The 17,836-nt window shown below is 42.9% G+C and overlaps 1 protein-coding gene across 1 annotated transcript in view; it reads left to right on the top strand.

Moving 5' to 3' along the window:
* Nucleotides 1–17,836, top strand: part of GARNL3 (GTPase activating Rap/RanGAP domain like 3) — a 264,692-nt gene that overhangs the window by 146,227 nt on the left and 100,629 nt on the right. Inside the window, exon 4 of the mRNA XM_082263321.1 lies at nt 10,286–10,360. Within this exon, the coding sequence (XP_082119447.1) occupies nt 10,286–10,360 (75 nt within the window). The remainder of the gene's footprint in view (nt 1–10,285; nt 10,361–17,836) is intronic.

Here is a 17,836-nt window from a genome sequence, read left to right as displayed (position 1 = left end):
TGCCTCACTCAACCAAGAAGTGGAGAAACAGTAATTGTCAGTAAAAGCAACAAATATTTAGTTAACTAATGATTGTAAGATGATTTCATATCACCATGCAGAGCTGTATGCTGCTTTGGTTTTAGTGAAAGGGGAACGGTTTGCTTAAAATTGAAGAGTAAACCTTTCAGAATGGGGATGACATGAATTGCTAGTACTCTTCTGTGTATTTTACGGATGGTTTCTGCTGTATAGTATTATGTTCAATGGAGGGGTTGGCACTAAAATTAGGTATTTATCATATGTTTCCTTTTTTTAATCAATTGCCTTTTCTGATACTTAAGGGTAAAGCTATAAGCAGAACAGAAGAGCAAGGCCATTCATGGTCTACTTAGAAGAGCCAAGAAATGCTCTATGGCTCAGTAAACATGTGACAACATTTCCCCTATCTGCAGGCTCCTGAATGATAGACTGTTCAGTCAGAGCAAGCTCTACGTATTTAACAAAATAGGTAATTGGCTAAATGATCCAACAGTGAGCAACTGTAACTTGAGGTTTACTAAACAGATGGCTGCGCCTTAATTTTCATTTTGTATTTCTAGTGGCCTCTCTGAGATCCTAAAGAGAGGAAGCTGAGAAGCTGATCCTTCCTGGTTATGTCCAGGAATCCAGAAAGGTATTGGAAATGGCATTAAAGGGGACTGTACCTGCATCTAAGCCTAGTGAGAAACTGACACTTTGCTACACTCCTCCAACTTGAACTGGCTGTTCAAGTTGGATATCTTGATGCATCTCAGGGGTGGAGTCTCTATTCCATCTTTTGGGTACAAGAGACTGTCTTCAGGCCTGTCAGTTGAGCTCCGCAGCATGGGCTGAATGACTATTGGCCTCTCCTGGGACTCTTGGGATAATGGTGGAAGAGCAGAAGGCAGTCACCATTAAACCTCTGGTGGCAGCGACGATTGTGGCCCAGAAACTTGCACATGTTTTTTGAAAATTCCCATATGGGCCCCTCTGTGGGCCACAGTGGGTTTCGAGTTTACGGTGTAGTTGTCTTGTTTTTTTCTTGGGTTCCTTTTATCTATGTTTCGCAGACTGGCACACTTGAAATAGACTGTTAAAGGACAATTTCAGGGACTTTCTCCCATTGTGTTTGCAACTTCCCTTACTGGTGTGCACTTTTATGTTTGACTAGCATTCTGTCCCCAGGTTGAAGGTTTGATGCTTCTTACTCTCCTTGCTATACACATTACTGATCCTTATTGAACCATTGTGCTTCAGATAGGCATGCTTTGTTCAAATCAAAGAAGTCAGAGTGCTAAGTTTTATCTATGGGAGCTGTGGCCCATAAATCTGTGGGCCCCCATAGTGCATGGCCTCACATACCATGGTAGGGTAAGCGGCCTGTCAAGACATTGACTGTATTGTTTTATTTTCAGACCAATATGGGTACAATTCCTTCATTCCTTACCAGTTGTATCAGGGATTGATTAAACCTCTCATATGTCCCATTGCCTCATGTGTACTGCGAGGTAGTGTGCGACATTCTAATGGTTAGTGAATGGCTCTATTCTTGGAAGAGCTCACGTTTGAAACAGGGTTTCTTGTCTGATTGTATCTTTTGCAAACAGCCATAAGTAAGGCGTAAGTGCTTCCAAACCACCTGGACAGTTGTCTTGAAGGTCTTGAGGGTACTGCTACCGCAGAATTGGTGAGGTTGTTCACCATGACAACACCATGACTATACTATGACGATATCCTTCTGACATGCTGAGCTCAAGAAATTAATTGGTTGGTACCTCCAGTAGGGCAGAATTGTGCCAACTCAGAGGTGGTATTTGGGCCTCAGCATTCTTCGACAGTGAACAGACCACACAGTGTTGGCAGACTTGTTCAACCAACTGGAACAGACAATATACTATACCTCAGGACAAGACAGTACCCCCTCCGCAGTAGTTTGTTGGTTGCTAACAGTATGTTCAACCCGGGACCAGTTCACTGCTGTAACCGTATTGCCTTTATTAGGGAGGCAATCACTGGATCCTCTCTCTCTCTCTCTTCCCAATTAAACATTAGGCCTATTATTATGTTTTTCTACAGTCAAGTCAGGAATCTCTATTTCCTCAGCTTCTTCATCTACATATATGTAGGGTATTCTAGTTTGATAGATTTCACTGTGTATAGTTAGGAAAGTTTCTTTGGAGATGGCCCAACTTGATACCCCCAAGATGGGGATGATGATCTTGCACACCTTTGCTGCCTCTTAGGCAGTGTTCGCCTCCTCAATGAGGGGTATCCCCGCTTTGCCTCTCCGAGGCAATCTGTGCTTCAACACAGATAACTGTGTCTGGACCTGAACCATCCTTTCTGTCAGTTTACCACCTCCCAAGGTGCCAATTGTTTGGTTGCAGGCAGTTTTGTCGGTTTCCCACCTATGATTGCAATAGGTGCATTCGAGCCTGTACGTCTTTGCTCCTGACATGCTATGGGCACTTCTAACGGTTCATGGAACTTTAAATTGAGGTTGCTTCTTTCTCTTTTAGGGTTTTTCTGACCTTGTTGGACCACAATCCATATACAAAATGTTTCTTCAGTCATACGTCTACGTTACCCCAGAGGGGCCATCTCACTCAGCTCTACAGCATAACTCTCTTGCAGTTCCAGGGCATAGTGTAGAATAGATCTTTCCACTCTTTGCTTTCTGCCAAATACATAGGCCCTAAAGTCCCCCAAATTTCATCACTTGGTAATATACTGCTTCTAAGCGGTTAACTATCTTGTCAAGGCAATCCTGGTGTTCTTCAGGGAAGAACAGTATTCACTTTCTTGCTTCCCCCTCTAGGTGTTTAAATGCAGCTGCTACCACAGGATTCACCACAGGATCACCCTTATGGTGCGGCGGAAGAGGTGCCCCCCCCCCTCCCGCCGCATCCCGGCCGTTTTCCCGGCTTACCGGACCCGCCGGCAGCCCGGAAAACGATCCGGTCCTGGATCCCCTGAGACAGGAAGTCAAGTGAGGGAAAGATGAGGGAAAGATGGCCCTCATTCAACTCTATGGTCTCGGAGGACCGGACCGACGTCAAACGCCGTTGCCTAGCAACCTTTATTAGTGTAGTTGTGAGGTCTGAGGTCTTTTTGACCCCAGATCTCACAATAAAGAGGACCTGTCTTGCCTATTTCTATTACAAGGGATGTTTACATTCCTTGTAATATGAATTAAAATGATCAATTTTTTTTTTTTTTTTAATTAAAGTGCCCTGTCCCCGTTAGCTCGCGCGCAGAAGGGAACGCATACGGAAGTCCCGCCCACATATGTAAATGGTGTTCAAACCACACATGTGAGGTATCGCCGCGATCGTGAAAATGAGAGCAATAATTTAAGCCCTAGACCTTCTCTGTAACTCTAAGCTGGTAACCTGCAGAATTTTTTAAAATGTAGCCTATGGGATTTTTAAGTACCAAAGTTTGTCGCCATTCCACGAGCGTGCACAATTTTGAAGCATGACATGTTGGGTATCTATTTACTCGGCGTAACATTATTTTTCACATTTGGAAAAAAATTGGGCTAACTTTACTGTTTTCTTATTTTTTAATGAAAAAAGTGAATTTTCCAAAAAAATTGCGTTCGGAAGACTATGGTGTGATAAAAATTATTGCAATGATCTCCATTTTATTCTCTAGGGTCTCTGCTAAAAAAATATATGTAATGTTTGGGGGTTCAAAGTAGTTTTCTAGCAAAAAAAAAAACTGCTTGTAAACACCAACTCAAAAATAGGCCCTGTCTTAAAGTAGTTAAACAAAAACATTGGGCTAACTTTCTGTTTATTTCATTAAAGTGCATTTTTTTCCAAAAAAATGCATTTGAAAGACTGCTGCGCAAATACAGTGTGCCAAAAAATATTGCAACGATCGACATTTTATTCTCTAGAGTCTCTGCTAAAAAATATATATATATATATATATATATATAATGTTTGGGGGTTCTAAGTAATTTTCCAGCAACAAATACTGATTTTAACAAGTGTCAGAAAAAGGCTTAGGGTCCTTTCACGCGAACGATCCGAACAGATCCGCACACAGATCCCCGCTGAGCAGAACGGAGTCCGCCGGCAGATGCAGACAGTGTGAAAGGACCCTTGAGCAGGCGGATGACAGCTGTGTCTCCTTGTGCTGTGTGCGGAGACAGAGTTGTCAGGTCCCCATTCATCTCTATGGGGGAATCAGAGGGGAACGGACCGTCTGTCCATTCACATCCGATCTGATCTGCCAGACGGATGGAAAATAGGGTTTCCATCCGTCCAGTTTTGACGGATCGGATCGGATGTCAGCGGACATGACTCCGCTGACATTCGATGCCCCATAGGGATGCATGGGGCGTCCGTTCAGATCCGCCAAAAAAACGGACAGGCGGATCTGAACGGACTCCATGTGTGAAAGGGGCCTTAGTCTTTAAGTGGTAAACTGCCTTTTTTTACAGATGGAAGTTCAATTCTTTGATCTAAAATTACAAAAAGATACATTGTAAATCATGTTTATAGTTGTCTCCCAGCCCTTGGCAATGTTGATAAACATTTGCTGGAGGCTCTTCTTTTTTTTATTTGTTTGACAGCTGTGAGTGAGCAAAGAACAGCTCTGTATGAATTGAGGAAATGCCGAATTAAGATCGTTGGGGGTGGGGGGTGAATCGAGATTGCAATTTTTTAACCATTAATCGTGCAGCTCTACCGTGGAGGTTCTCTCGCTTGGCTTTAGATCACTTGACCAGCTACCTATGCTACATCAGGTATGGCCTCTCTGAGCTCTTGAGGGAGGAGACATGAGAAACCTATCTTCCCTGGTCATGTCCAGGAACCAAGGGTGATGTGGGAAATTTAGTTAAAAGGGCCTTCACCTGCATCTGAGTTTAAAGAGTAAATAGGCATTTTGCTACACATATAAGCCAGCGAGTATGGGGCCTCCAGTGCTGCATTACTGTTAGATTTTTCATTTAATTTTCATGTGATTTCATTGAAGAGGGATGGAGGCTGAAAAAAGGAAAAGTGGTCATTGTTCAACTGTATGCAGTGTTGCATGAATTTTCCCTCATCAGTGACAAATTTTCAGACTCTAGGGCAACAAACAAAGCAAATATACACTCCCATGTAGATAATGCCATGGTGGCAACTAAGGCCAAAAACCCAGTGCTGCTAGGTCATAGGGCTAAGCATCAGAGCATCCTGCTGTTGTATGTACATGTTGGATTGGTATTACTTACTGTAGCATATAGAGTATGTATAGGTGATATGGTTGCTGGTATATACAGTATATACAGCGGGGAAAATCATTAATTGATCCCCTGCAGATTTTTTACAAAGAAATGAAGGGTTTATAATTTTTATAATAGGTGTTTTTAAATGATAGAGACAGAATATCAACCAAAAATCCAGAAAAAAACATATGATACAAATGTTATAAATTGAGTTGCAGTTCTGTGAGTAAAATAAGTATTTGATCCCCTACTAATCAACAATAACTCTGGCTCCCACAGATGGGCTACAGTATGTGCTCATCCGGTACACAGATTAGTCGTGTCAATTTAAGAAGGTGCTCCTAATGACAACTCGTTATGTGTATAAAAAACACCTTTCTACAGTATCTTTCTTCCATTCAAATCTCACCATCATGGGCAACCAAGGAGGTGTCAAAGGACATCAGGGACAAAACTGTAGACCTGCACAAGGCTGGAATGGGCTACAAGAACATCAACAAGAAGCTTGGTGAGAAGGAGACAACTGTTGGAGCAATTATTTGCAAATGGAAGAAATACAAAATAACCATTATTCGCCTTAGAAGATGCAAGATTTTGCCTCATGGGGTAAGGCTGATCATGAGAAATAAGAGGGATTAGCCCAGAACTACATGGGAGGAGCTTGTGAAGGATCTCAAGGCAGTTGGCATCACAGTCAACAAACAAACCATTGGTAACACAATATGCCACCATGGATTGAAATCCTGCAGCGCCCGCAAGGTCCCCCTCCTTAAGAAGGCACATGTACAGGCCCATCTGAAGTTTGCCAATGGACATCTAAATGATTCAGAAAAGGATCAGGAAAATGTGCTGTGGTCAGATGGGACCAAAGTTGAGCTCTTTGGCATTAACTCAACTCGTCATGTTTGGAGGAAGAAAAATGCTGACTATGACCTTAAGAACATCATCCCTACAGTCAAGCACGGAGGTGGAAACATTATATTTTGGGGCTTTTTCTCTGCTAAAGGTACAGTCTGACTTTGCCGCATTAAGGGACCAATTAATGGGGCCATGTATTGTAAAATATTGGATGAGAATCTTCTTCCCTTAGCTAGAACACTGAAGATGGGTCGTGGATGGGTCTTTCAGCATAACAATGACCCAAAATTTACCACCAAGGCAACAAAGGAGTGGCTCAAGAAGAAGCACATTAAGGTCATGGAGTGGCCTAGCCAGTCTTCAGACCCTAATCATATAGCAAATTTATGGAGGGAGTTGAAACTTTAATGTGCCAAGCGACAGCTTAAGGATTTTGAGAAGATCTGTAAAGAAGAGTGGACCAAAATCCCTCCTGAGATGTGTGCAAATCTGGTCACCAACTACAAGAAACGTCTTTCCTCTGTGCTTGCCAACAATGGTTTCTCCACCAAGTACTAAGTCACGTTTTGCTTCGGGATCAAATACTCACTTTACTTACTGAACTGCAACTGAATATATAACATTTGTATTGTGTTTTTTCTGGGTTTTTAGTTGATATTTTGTCTCTATCATTTAAAATACACCTATGATAACAATTATAGACCCTTCATGTCTTTGTAAGTGGGCAAACTTACAAAATCTGCAGGGGATCAAATGATTATTTTTGACACTGTATAGGATCTTTGGATTTGGTGTAGGTGGTAGGTGTACTGTTTTGATATGATAGTTTTTGTTACCTCTATATGAAATATAGGCATTTTACACAACATGTAGGTGGTATAGGATACAAATATACTAGCTGGTAAGTACAATGTAAATGTAGAATGTTTGGCTTGATATACTGTAACTGCACTCTGTTGGTTTGGAATTGGTTGGCGTTGCTGTGACAGATCCCAGATGCAGCAGATTCTATTATAAAGTTTTCTGTGTTCCGGAAGGTTCATGGTGGGGGTGCAATAATAATCCAGCTGACATTATGTTCTATTAGGGTAATTACCCTGATTAAAGACAATTTAATTTTCCCTCCATCCTGGATGAATTTTCGAAGGAAAAATATTTATTTCATGAGGTTTACCAGGCATGTTAGTGGCTTATTATAAAATAATTGTTTTACTGGTGTAATTTTGTTCTGTGTATCCTCAGCTTGAAATACTGCAGCAGCCATTTTACAGTAAACACAAGCATTGCTTGTGGATTCAAAATGGTACCTGAACATGACAACTGTAAAATTAACAAACATTATTGCTGTCTCCACTTCCCACCTTCCCTATTCATAAATTCAGCGATAATAATTCTTAAGCTCTGTACCTTTTTTTATGACACATGCTAAGATTCCTGGAGTGTTACGGAGGTTTATGGTTTCTCCCTCTCCCACATTATGTGTTAAAGGTTTCTCATATTGGTGTCACGTTGCCTTTCATGTACAACAATGACAGACACATCTACTGGAAAAGACTCCTTTGAATATAATGAAATTGGGGGATAATTATGTCATGTGTAGTCCCACCCCTCCTGGCACCACATGCATGTCAACCCCTCAGTGTGGAAGCTTTTTGGCATATGGCATCTCCTGTCTGAATCATAAACATATTTGGTGTCATCAGGGCTGCTGTAAGAAACCACGACAACCTGACAGGGCCCCCAAATAAATACAGTTTGCTATGCTTCAGTTATGAATGAGCTCAGTGAGTGATCGGTACCAATCACTCATTGTGTTCATTCAGGAAAGGAAGGGGTTGGTAAAAATGACATATTTCCTGGACATTTCCCCCACTCTCCATCCTGAAGAATCCTATTGTGTGCTTGTACCTGCCAACGGTAAGGAGAGAAGGGAAGCCGGAAGCACTGCCAGTGTAGAGTTTGAGAGTTTGATCAGTGTGGCATGGGGGGGGGGAGAATTACTGGAATTGAAAGCCAATAGGAGGTAGAGGAAAAGAAGCCAGCTTTTAGCTGCTGCAGAGAGAGTCATACAAGGATCGGTTTCAGTAATTACCCCCCCACCATGCCAATCACCCTCCCTGCCCACAGTGAATTCACCTTTCTTCCTGGGCCCCCCTGCTGACCCGGGCCCTGTACAGGTGGCGTGGTGGTGCCCCCTTATCTACGACCCTGGGTATCATACTGGAACTTCCCATTTCAGTGGCCTATAGGATAGTATTAGAGGCAGAGATGGATTAGAAAGATTTTCTGCTTTTTTAAAGCCTACCTTAAGAGCCGGTTCACACTGGGGTGACCTGTCAGGCGACCTGGTCGCCTGACAGGTCGCCGTAGGTCGCCTGCCATAGAGAAGCTGTGGACCCATTCTAATAGGAGCGACACAAGTCGCTCCGACTTAGAAAAAGGGCCCGGAGCTTCTTTGGGGCGACCCGGAGCGACCTGCATAGACTTCAATGTTATGAAGTCCGTGCCGGCCGCTCCGAGGTCGCGGTGCGCTTGTGAGGTCGCCCCGGCAAGTCGGATCGCTCTAATGTGAACCGGCTCTAAGTCTGCCAACTGTCCTTTGTAATCAACTGCCTTCCAGCTTTGATATTTGAAGCATAGGAGGTCAGGCAGTTAACAGCCAGCAGCTTCAGACTTTGTGCGACCTCCATAATACAAGTTACAAGAACAAGGGGAAACTAGGCTGTTTATTAAGGCCTGGTGATACATTGGTTTTGGGATTGGTACATTGGCCTTCAGTTCAAAGATCCATTAAGCATCTTCCTGTAAATATAGCCTTATTAAAAAAAAAAACACCTTATTTAGTCTTTAAAAAAGATAATTTGTACATAACTAGCTAGTACTGAGTCGTTTTTCACTGTTCACAAACAGGAACCCATGTGATAGGCTTCCACATAGAACTTTAAATGCTGTGGGTACACCCTCTGCAAATTTAGGGCTTGGTAAATCTTTATTTTTTACCTATATATAATATACATGTGATGTACTTTTTTATCTAAATTCTGACCTATATATAAATTTAAATTATAGGTTTGTATATATTCTTTTCTGTTTGTACATTTTATATATGATAAGAATTGGCAAGTACAATCCTGTAGCCTGGAGCCAGAGGTGAAGCCTATCACTATGTGATATATGGTCCCTTCCATTTGTCCCTTTTTGCTCCATTAATATTACCATCTATGGTCATAATTAACATCTGGGCAGTCGTTGATTTTCCATGTTAGGTTCAGACTGATGAATGTACATAAGATAGGATAGTCCAACTCACATGGAATATGTATCTTTTTTACTTTTTCACCCCCTCCCCCTTCACATCCACAAAAAAGACCAACCTCTGATTAATTACAGCAGTTTTCTGTACCTGCACCGATCGACTCCCATGCATTATCTGGTTTGTTCTGCTGGCTATATTTGATATAACTATTATTTTCTGCCTGTTATTCATCAGTGATCTAGCTTGGGAAATATAGGGAAGATAATAGGGATGCTGTTGCTTTTATTATGTCACATATGCTGTTCTCTAAAGCGTAATGATGTGCCTACTCTGGAATTTGCTGTCATTTAGCCTTTTAAAAAAACCTCATAAATGTTTTGACATTCTATTAATAAGACAATAAGTAATTATCCTAGCATGCTGGTGTTGCCTTCACTGTACCATGACACTAATTGGACACAGAGGTAATGTGACCTGCGTAAATTTCTCCCCTCTGAAAATCTCACTACTTCTAGTCTTATTGCTGCCACATATGTGCAAAAGCAAAAAACTAACAAGGAAGGTTTGCAATGCCTGTTGGAAGGAAAAACACGGCCAAATAGGCATTTTGTGATATTCTGCAACCTGCACTAGGAAAATAAATTCCAGAACATGATTGGCTGCTTCTGTTACCCCAATATAAGCCTCTTTATATAAGTGTGGTGGGTGGAGTCTACAGACTAAGGAAACTATTTACCACTTATAGCCGGATCTGTCTCAGATGGCATGATTCTCTCATTTGGCGGTATATGGTCTAAATCAAGACTGTACCTGCCATGCAAACTGCCACTGCCATACATTTAAGTACTGTCTATATGCAGAATATTTGATCTTGCTGTTCATCATGATAACTGCTGCTCTTGTCAATCCCTTAAATTTATTTTCTACTTTGATATTCCTGTCAGCTGATCTCCAGTGATGCGGATGGAGCCATTCAGAGAGCGGGGCGATTTCGGGTGGAGAACGGATCAGCAGACGAGGTAAAGAGACAAGAAACAGTATTCTTTTTCTTTCATTTTATATCTGCAATTAGGTTGATGGAGAGCTCTCAGGGGTGTATGGTAAGTGGCCTATTATTTGTACTTCCTGTTTAGTGATGGCTTTCTGCAGTCATGACAACTACAGATGGGGTTTAGAGATCAAGTATGTGTTCATGAAGGTGAATAATCTAATATTTAAAAATGTGTCAGATCTGTATTGCTGAATTACACTCACCGGACACTTTATTGGGTACACCTTACTAGTACCGGGTTGGACCCTATTTTGCCTTCATTCCTCAGAGAATTTGGTTCATGTTGACATGAAAGTATCACACAGTTGCTAGAGATTTGTCAGCTGCACATCCATGATGCAAATCTCACGTTCTACCACATCCCAAAGGTGCTCTATTGGATTGATATCTGGTGACCGTGGAGGCCGTTGTAGTACAGTGAACTTATTGTCATGTTCAGGGAACCAGTTTGAGATGATTTGAGCTTTGTGACATGGTGCATTTGTCAAGGTCTTACCTTGCCCTCCAGTTGGCAGCCATATTGGACATGTGCAGACCGCTGCCTCTTATAAACTCTGATTGCATCATCACTTGCCTGGGCGTTGCACAGTGATGATGCTGCACACCTGACCATATCTATTACCTGATGTGTTGCAGTCCTTGCCCTTGCGTTTGTGCTTCAAGGTGCATCTGTGCTAGCAATCTTCTGTTCTCGGTGTTCCTCTGTGTATGACCCGGCTTAGCTGACGACTCTCCTGGCTCTTGACCCCACATAGGCAGATGACCCCCGCATCGGCAGACTACCCACTTCTGGACTCGACCCCGGCTTGGATGACTACCCGCTTCTGGATTTGACCCTGGCTTGTTCCTGCTCTCACTTCCTCACTCTTGCTGTGCATTTATTGTTGTTTTCTCTAATAAACTGCTTTATTTTACCTGCATCCCCATTTGGTCTGGTTCCCTGGTACTCTGGCAGCATTAACCTGCTGGAAGGAGCCATCAGAAGATGGGTACACTGTAGTCATAAAGGGATGCACATGATCAGCAACAATACTCAGGTAGGCTGTGGCATTTAAACAAAACTGAATTGGTACTAAGGGGCCCAAACTGAGCCAAGAAAATATCCCCCACACCATTACACCACCAGCCTGAACCACTGATACAAGAGAGGATGGATCCATGCTTTCATTTTGTTTTACGTCAAATTCTGACCCTACCATTTGAATGTTGCAGCTAAAATCGAGACTCACCAGACCAGACAACGTTTTTCCAATCTTCTATTATACAATTTTCTCAGCTGATAGGAGTGGCACCCGGTGCGGTCTTCGCGGTAGGCTATCTGCTTTAGGGTTGGATTTATTGTGCATTCAGAGATGGTATTCTGCATACCTTTGTTGTAATGAGTAGTTATTTGAGTTACTGTTGCCATTCTATCATCTCAAACCAGTCTGCCCATTCTCCTCTGACCTCTGTCATCAACAAGGCATTTTCCTCAACACAACTGCCACTCACTGGATATTTTCTCATTTTCGGACCATTCTCTGTAAACCCTGGAGATGGGTGCGCATGAAAATCCCAGTAGATCAACAGTTTTTGAAATAATCGGACCAGCCCATCTGGCACCAACAACCATGCCACGTTCAAAGTCACTTAAATCCCCTTTCTTCCCCATTCTGATGCTTGGTTTGAACTTCATCAAGTAGTCTTCACCACATCTAGATGCCTAAATGCACTGAGTTGCTGCCATCTGATTGGCTGGTTAGCAATTTGTGTTACTATAGGTACAGGTGTACCTAGTAATAAAGTGTCCGGTGAGTGTATGTATTTGTGTCTCTTGGTCTCTGGCACATAAGGCCCATGTGTATTTCTTCTGTGAATCCTGTTTTCATTGATTTGACATGTTGTTTGTCCACCTCTGTTTTCTGTCCTTCTCCTGACTACTCATTTTAGCAAAAAGTCACCTTCATAGCAATGCAAGACAGTGCTAGGCAGTGAAACTTGTTTATGCTTTTATAATGATATCAAGTACTGGATCTTGTAAGTGCAATCATTTATTTTATAAATAAAGTGTTAGTTGGATACTACACTATGGAAGTGCTTTTTGATTTTTGTCTTTTGAGAGTGGACCGAGTTCTCTGAGTGGATCCAGTTTATATGGTCTGATGGAGACCTACTTCCCTGTACCTGATTAGACCACCTATAACTTAGTGGTCAATGAATACTGGTAAGCAGATTTTGGTAGTCACTGTGGGTGTAAAGTAGGAACATCTTGGTCACCCTCTATCTATATTACTCATCTCCCTATTCACCGGTGGTGTTTTTCCTCGTATAGATCAATGATTTAGACTTGGTTATCTATTTGCCTTCACGGACATTTTTCTTCTAGTTTATTAATTATATATATTTTTATGTATATTTTATGAATTTATTTATTCATTATACATATATTGTGTTCATTTTTAATTTAGCGTTGCACTATTTTCTCGTTTACTGATTTTGGAGCTTATTTTACTCTAGCACAGTGTTTTTTTTTTTTTTTTCCTTTATTTGAGTAAAGCCCCGTACACACGTACCGATCGTCGGCCGACCGATCGGCCATCTTTTGTCCAGGGCTGTCCTGTCCGCTGAAAAGTGCAAAAGACTGCACACGAATTTTGTCCGCCGACTGCAGAAGTGATGTCATGTGATGGTTAACTTTCCTGGTCTTTTTTCTTTTCTGAGCATGCCCAGTCTTGCAAATCTGCTGTCTGTTGGCCGAATTCTGTACTGACTGGTGAACAATCGGCCGTTCTGGTGTCGGCATACAAAAATTTTAATGCTTGCACGACAGATTCTGTTCAGCCGAAAGTGCGCTGTCGGCTGTCGGAAGCATCATACTAACAAGCCGAAAATCGGCCGATCGTTCGGCGACCGAACAGTTTCGGCCGACAATCGGTATGTGTGTACGGGGCTTGAAACTGATCAGCCATAGGTACTGTGCATATGACACGTTCTCATCAATGAACGCTCCACTCAACAGGGTGCTGTGTTGTTAGTATATTCCTTCTTTCTGCCTTGATTCATTCTGGATTGGTGCTGTGTTTCTAGAATGAGTTCTGGTTAGTAGTTTTTACAGTGAAGAACATAAGACTTTTAGACTATAGACTGAGGTTCTCTGGCAGTGCAAACATCTATACAGAGAGAAGTGCACCTGGGAGAGGAAAGCTGAACTCCAGGCAAAAAGCCAAAAGCACAGCAGAGAAATACATATACTGTCTGTCTGGGAGCTGTTTACCTGGCAAACGATTTGGATTTATGAAAAACCTGTCCTGAGATGTACAGTCCAAACAGACAGCGCAGCCATTCTGGTAACCTCACTTTTCTCTGCTGCACAAAGTTGCCAGTTCACACTGGAATCGCACAGGAACAGTGTCATGCGAAATCGCACTGGACGGTACCAAAAGTTGTGCTTCCACTACTTTTAAAAATGCACTGCAACCAGAGATAAGGTATGCAATCCAGTGCAGGCAAACGTACTGTTTTAGGTTGTCATTAGGAATTTATTGACACCGGAGCAGATCAAACACCTAGTACATTTGGAATGCAGCACTATAAAGCAGAACTAAAGTCCTAGGTTTAATGACTACAAGCAGGCAGGCTCTTTAATGCAGAAGAGACATGCAATGTTTCTTCTACAATAAAATAACCTTACCTGTCTGCTCACAGTGTTCTGTGGAATGTACACTGAGCTGCACAAGCACAGCTCCGTTTACATTTTGGCATAGCACCTTTGTGTCGGAGTGAGTGAACTCCTGAGCATGCACAGGAGCAATGTCATCCTGCACCAGCCAAAGAAAACGGCCGCAGCACAGCACCCAGAAGAACCCAGGTAGGAGATACTAGCTACAGTGAGGGACATTGGACTATTAAAGGAGAGGTAAGTATCAGAACTTTAGTTCTGCTTTAAAGAGGTTAAACCCACCTTAATGACCTGTGCCTATAGGTACTGTAAATATCTCCTAAACTTGCACCGTTTAGGAGATATTTACATTGCATACAGCCAATGACGTCATTGGCGCATGCGCTCTGAAGGAACGGCCACCCTGTGCTGTGACCGGCGGCTCCTGCACGCATGCGCGGAAGTGATGTAATGGCGCTTCCAGCCAATCAGTTGGCCGGAGGACACAAACCAGGAAGCAGGATGGCCAAACATGTCTGCCGTGTTACCGGTGAACAGGCTGCACTTCAGAGGCTTCATTCTAAGGTGAGTATTTCATAATGAGCTAGTATGCGATGCATACTAGCTCATTATGCCTTTGTCTTTCAGGTTTTTATTTTTTTTTTCTGAGGTTTACAACCTCTTTAGGAACACAGCTAGGTCACCCCTCTTTTCCCACCCATGCTGGACAATGAAGGAGCAGCAAAAGATATATGAGGTTATCTCTAAGTTCTGTTCCTGTCTACGTATTACTTGTCAGCACACATGTGCATACAGAGCACCTGAATGTCCTCAAATGTTGTCCCTCCTTCTCCCAGGCTGTGTGCTGCAGTACATGGGGTTATAAAGAGCTATATTTTGACGAATTGCAAAAAATGGCTTGGTCATTAAGAGGGTAAAACCTTCCAAGTGGTTAAAGGAGCTGAAATATTAAAGTTGACTTCCCCTGTTCACACTAGTGTGATTTGCAGGGCACGACAATGGAAAGGAGAAATAACCTTAGCGCAAACAGAAAGTGGATGTGTTGCCCATATGTGCCAAAATGTCAATGTCTGGGGAAATGTTATTAAAAAATTCCACTGAATATACGGCTGCAGGCCTGCAGCACTTCTTCATTGAGTCTATTGCCAGCCTCTGTAAACTGTGAATAAAAGATAAAAAAGAAGGTGCAGGCTAGCCTATAATTTGTTGCTTTCTGTGCTTCCCTGTCTTAACTTAGTAATTGCAAATACTCTTTCTGAAAGAGTATTTGCAATTACTTGAGACAGGGGAAACACAGAAAGCAAAATATTTACACTGACGAGTCTGACTGACTGACCTGTCCCTTCAGGACCACCCTCGGCTCTATGCTGAGCCCGCTCTGCCGCCTGGAGAAGAGGGAGGTGGCTGGTGGCGGGTGGAGTAAATTTAGGAGCGGAGGAGGAATTTGACCATTGCCCTCGCTCTATCGCTGTCACGTGACGACACTGACGTCACGTGACGTCACTGGTTGCTAGAAGCCAAGCGGCATACTAGCAACCAGTGTGGCTGCAGCGCGCAGGCATGGACTCGACTCTGGGCTAATAATGATATACTCTTAGCAGGAGACCCTATTTGTCTGCGAGCCAGATGCAGCCATCAAAAGAGCCACGTCTGGCTCACAAGCCATAGGTTACCTACCCCTGTGCTACAGCCTTATTCCAAAATGAATGAAATTCATTCTTTTCCTCAAAATTCTAAAAATTCCAAAAAGAAAAATCACATGTACATAATTATTCACAGCCTTTGCTCAATACTTTGTTGAAGCACCTCTGGCACCAATTACAGCCTCAAATCTTTTTTAGTATGATGCTACAAGCTTGACACACCTATTTTTGGGCAGTTTCTCCCATTCATCTTTGCGGACATCTCAAGCTTGATCATGTTGGATAGGGAGCGTCGGTGAACAGCCATTTTCAGATCTCTCTAGAGATGTTCAATCGGGTTCAAATCTGGGCTCTGCCTGGGCCACTCAAGGACATTCACAGAGTTGTCCTGTAGCAACCCCTCTGTTATCTTGGCTGTGTGCTTAGGATCGATGTCCTGTTGGAAGATGAACCTTCAGAGGCGTAATAGAACCTTCAGGGCCCCGGTACAAGAAACCATGAAGGGCCCCCCAGACCCCTGGCTGGGGCCCTTCCCTTCAAGCCTGGGGCTCTTCCCGCTGATCCTGGGGCCCTTTACTCTCGTTGCGGGGCCCTATATTATGGTCCTGCAGCGGAACCCCTTTACAAGTTCTGCAGTGGGCCCCCTTCCTGCCATCTTGGGGCCTCCCCATGGTGGTGGAATCCCAGGGCCCTGTCACAAGTGTGACCTTTGCGATCCTGGAAGTTCACCTACTGGTGTCAGTAGTTTTTCATTTTTGGTATTTTAATTGTATTATTTTTTTATCATTTTAGTTTATTTTTTTACAATGTCACTGACTATGACTCTGTCCATTCAGAAAAGGAAGGAGCTGGTAAATTACACATTTACCGACCCCTTCCTGGTTCTCTATTGTGACACATCCCAGGCGGGGGCAGTATACAGAGGAACCAATCTCCTCAATTTTCCTCCTGCAGCTACAGGAGGAAAAAGAAGGAGAGTGATTTCTCTACATGCTGCCCTCGCCACCCCTCCTACTCAGGTGTACAGGGGAGCCGCATAGGCTCCCTGGAGCATGGGGCCCGGTTGCAATTGCAACCCCTGTAGTTACGCCCCTGTGAACCTTCGTCCCAATCTGAGCTCCAGAGTGCTCTATAGCAAGTTTTCATCAAGGATGTCTCTTTACATTGCTGCATTCATCTTTCCCTCAATCCTGACTAGTCCTCCAGCTCCTGCCACTGAAAAACGTCCCCACAGCATGATACTGCCACCACCATGCTTCACTGTAGGGACGGTATTGGACAGATGATGGGTGGTGCCTGGGTTCCTATAGACATGATGCTTGCCATTCAGGCCAAAGTGTTTAATTTTTGTTTCATCAGACCAGAGAATTTGGTTTCTCATTGACTGAGAGTCCTTCAGGCTCTTTTTTGCATAACCAGCAGGTTCTTGGTCACCTCCCTGACTAAGGCCCTTCTACCCCGCTCAGTTTGGCCAGGCAGCCCGCTCTAGGAAGAGTTCTGTTTTTTACAAACTTCTTCTATTTATGGATGATGGAAGCCACTGTGCTTATTGGGACCTTCAATGCTGCATTAATTTTTTTATGTTCCCTTCCCCAGATCTGTGCCTCCATACACTCCTGTCTCAGGTGTACACACATTTCCTTGGACTTCATGGCTTGGTTTGTGCTCTGACATGCACTGTTAACTGTGGGACCTTATATAGACAGCTGTGTACCTTTCCAAATCATATCCGGTCAACTGAATATACCACAGGTGGACTTCAATCAAGTTGTAGAAACTTCTCAAGGATGATCAGTGGAAACAGGATTCACCTGAGCTCAATTTTGAGTGTCATGGCAAAGGCTGTGAATGCTTATGTACATATGATTTTTTCCTTTTTTATTTTTAGTACATCTGCAAAGATTTCCAACAAACTTATTATTTCATGTTGTCATTATGGGGTATTGTTTGTAGAATTTTTTGAGGAAAATAATGAATTTAATCAATTTTGGATTAAGGCTGTAACATAAAATGTGGGAAAAGTGAAGCACTGTGAATACTTTATGGATGCACTGTATGTTTAAAATACATTTATTTATAAAAAAAACTTCTTGCATGAATGTCCCAAGCATTTGTGTAAGCTGAACCAAATGTCACTAATATC

The sequence above is a fragment of the Pelophylax lessonae genome (genome assembly GCF_965119305.1).
Source record: "Pelophylax lessonae genome assembly, chromosome: 7".
Classification (NCBI taxonomy): Eukaryota; Metazoa; Chordata; class Amphibia; order Anura; family Ranidae; genus Pelophylax; species Pelophylax lessonae.
The sequence above is the reverse complement of the archived record's forward strand: the minus strand, read 5'-3'. Positions and strand labels throughout refer to the sequence as shown.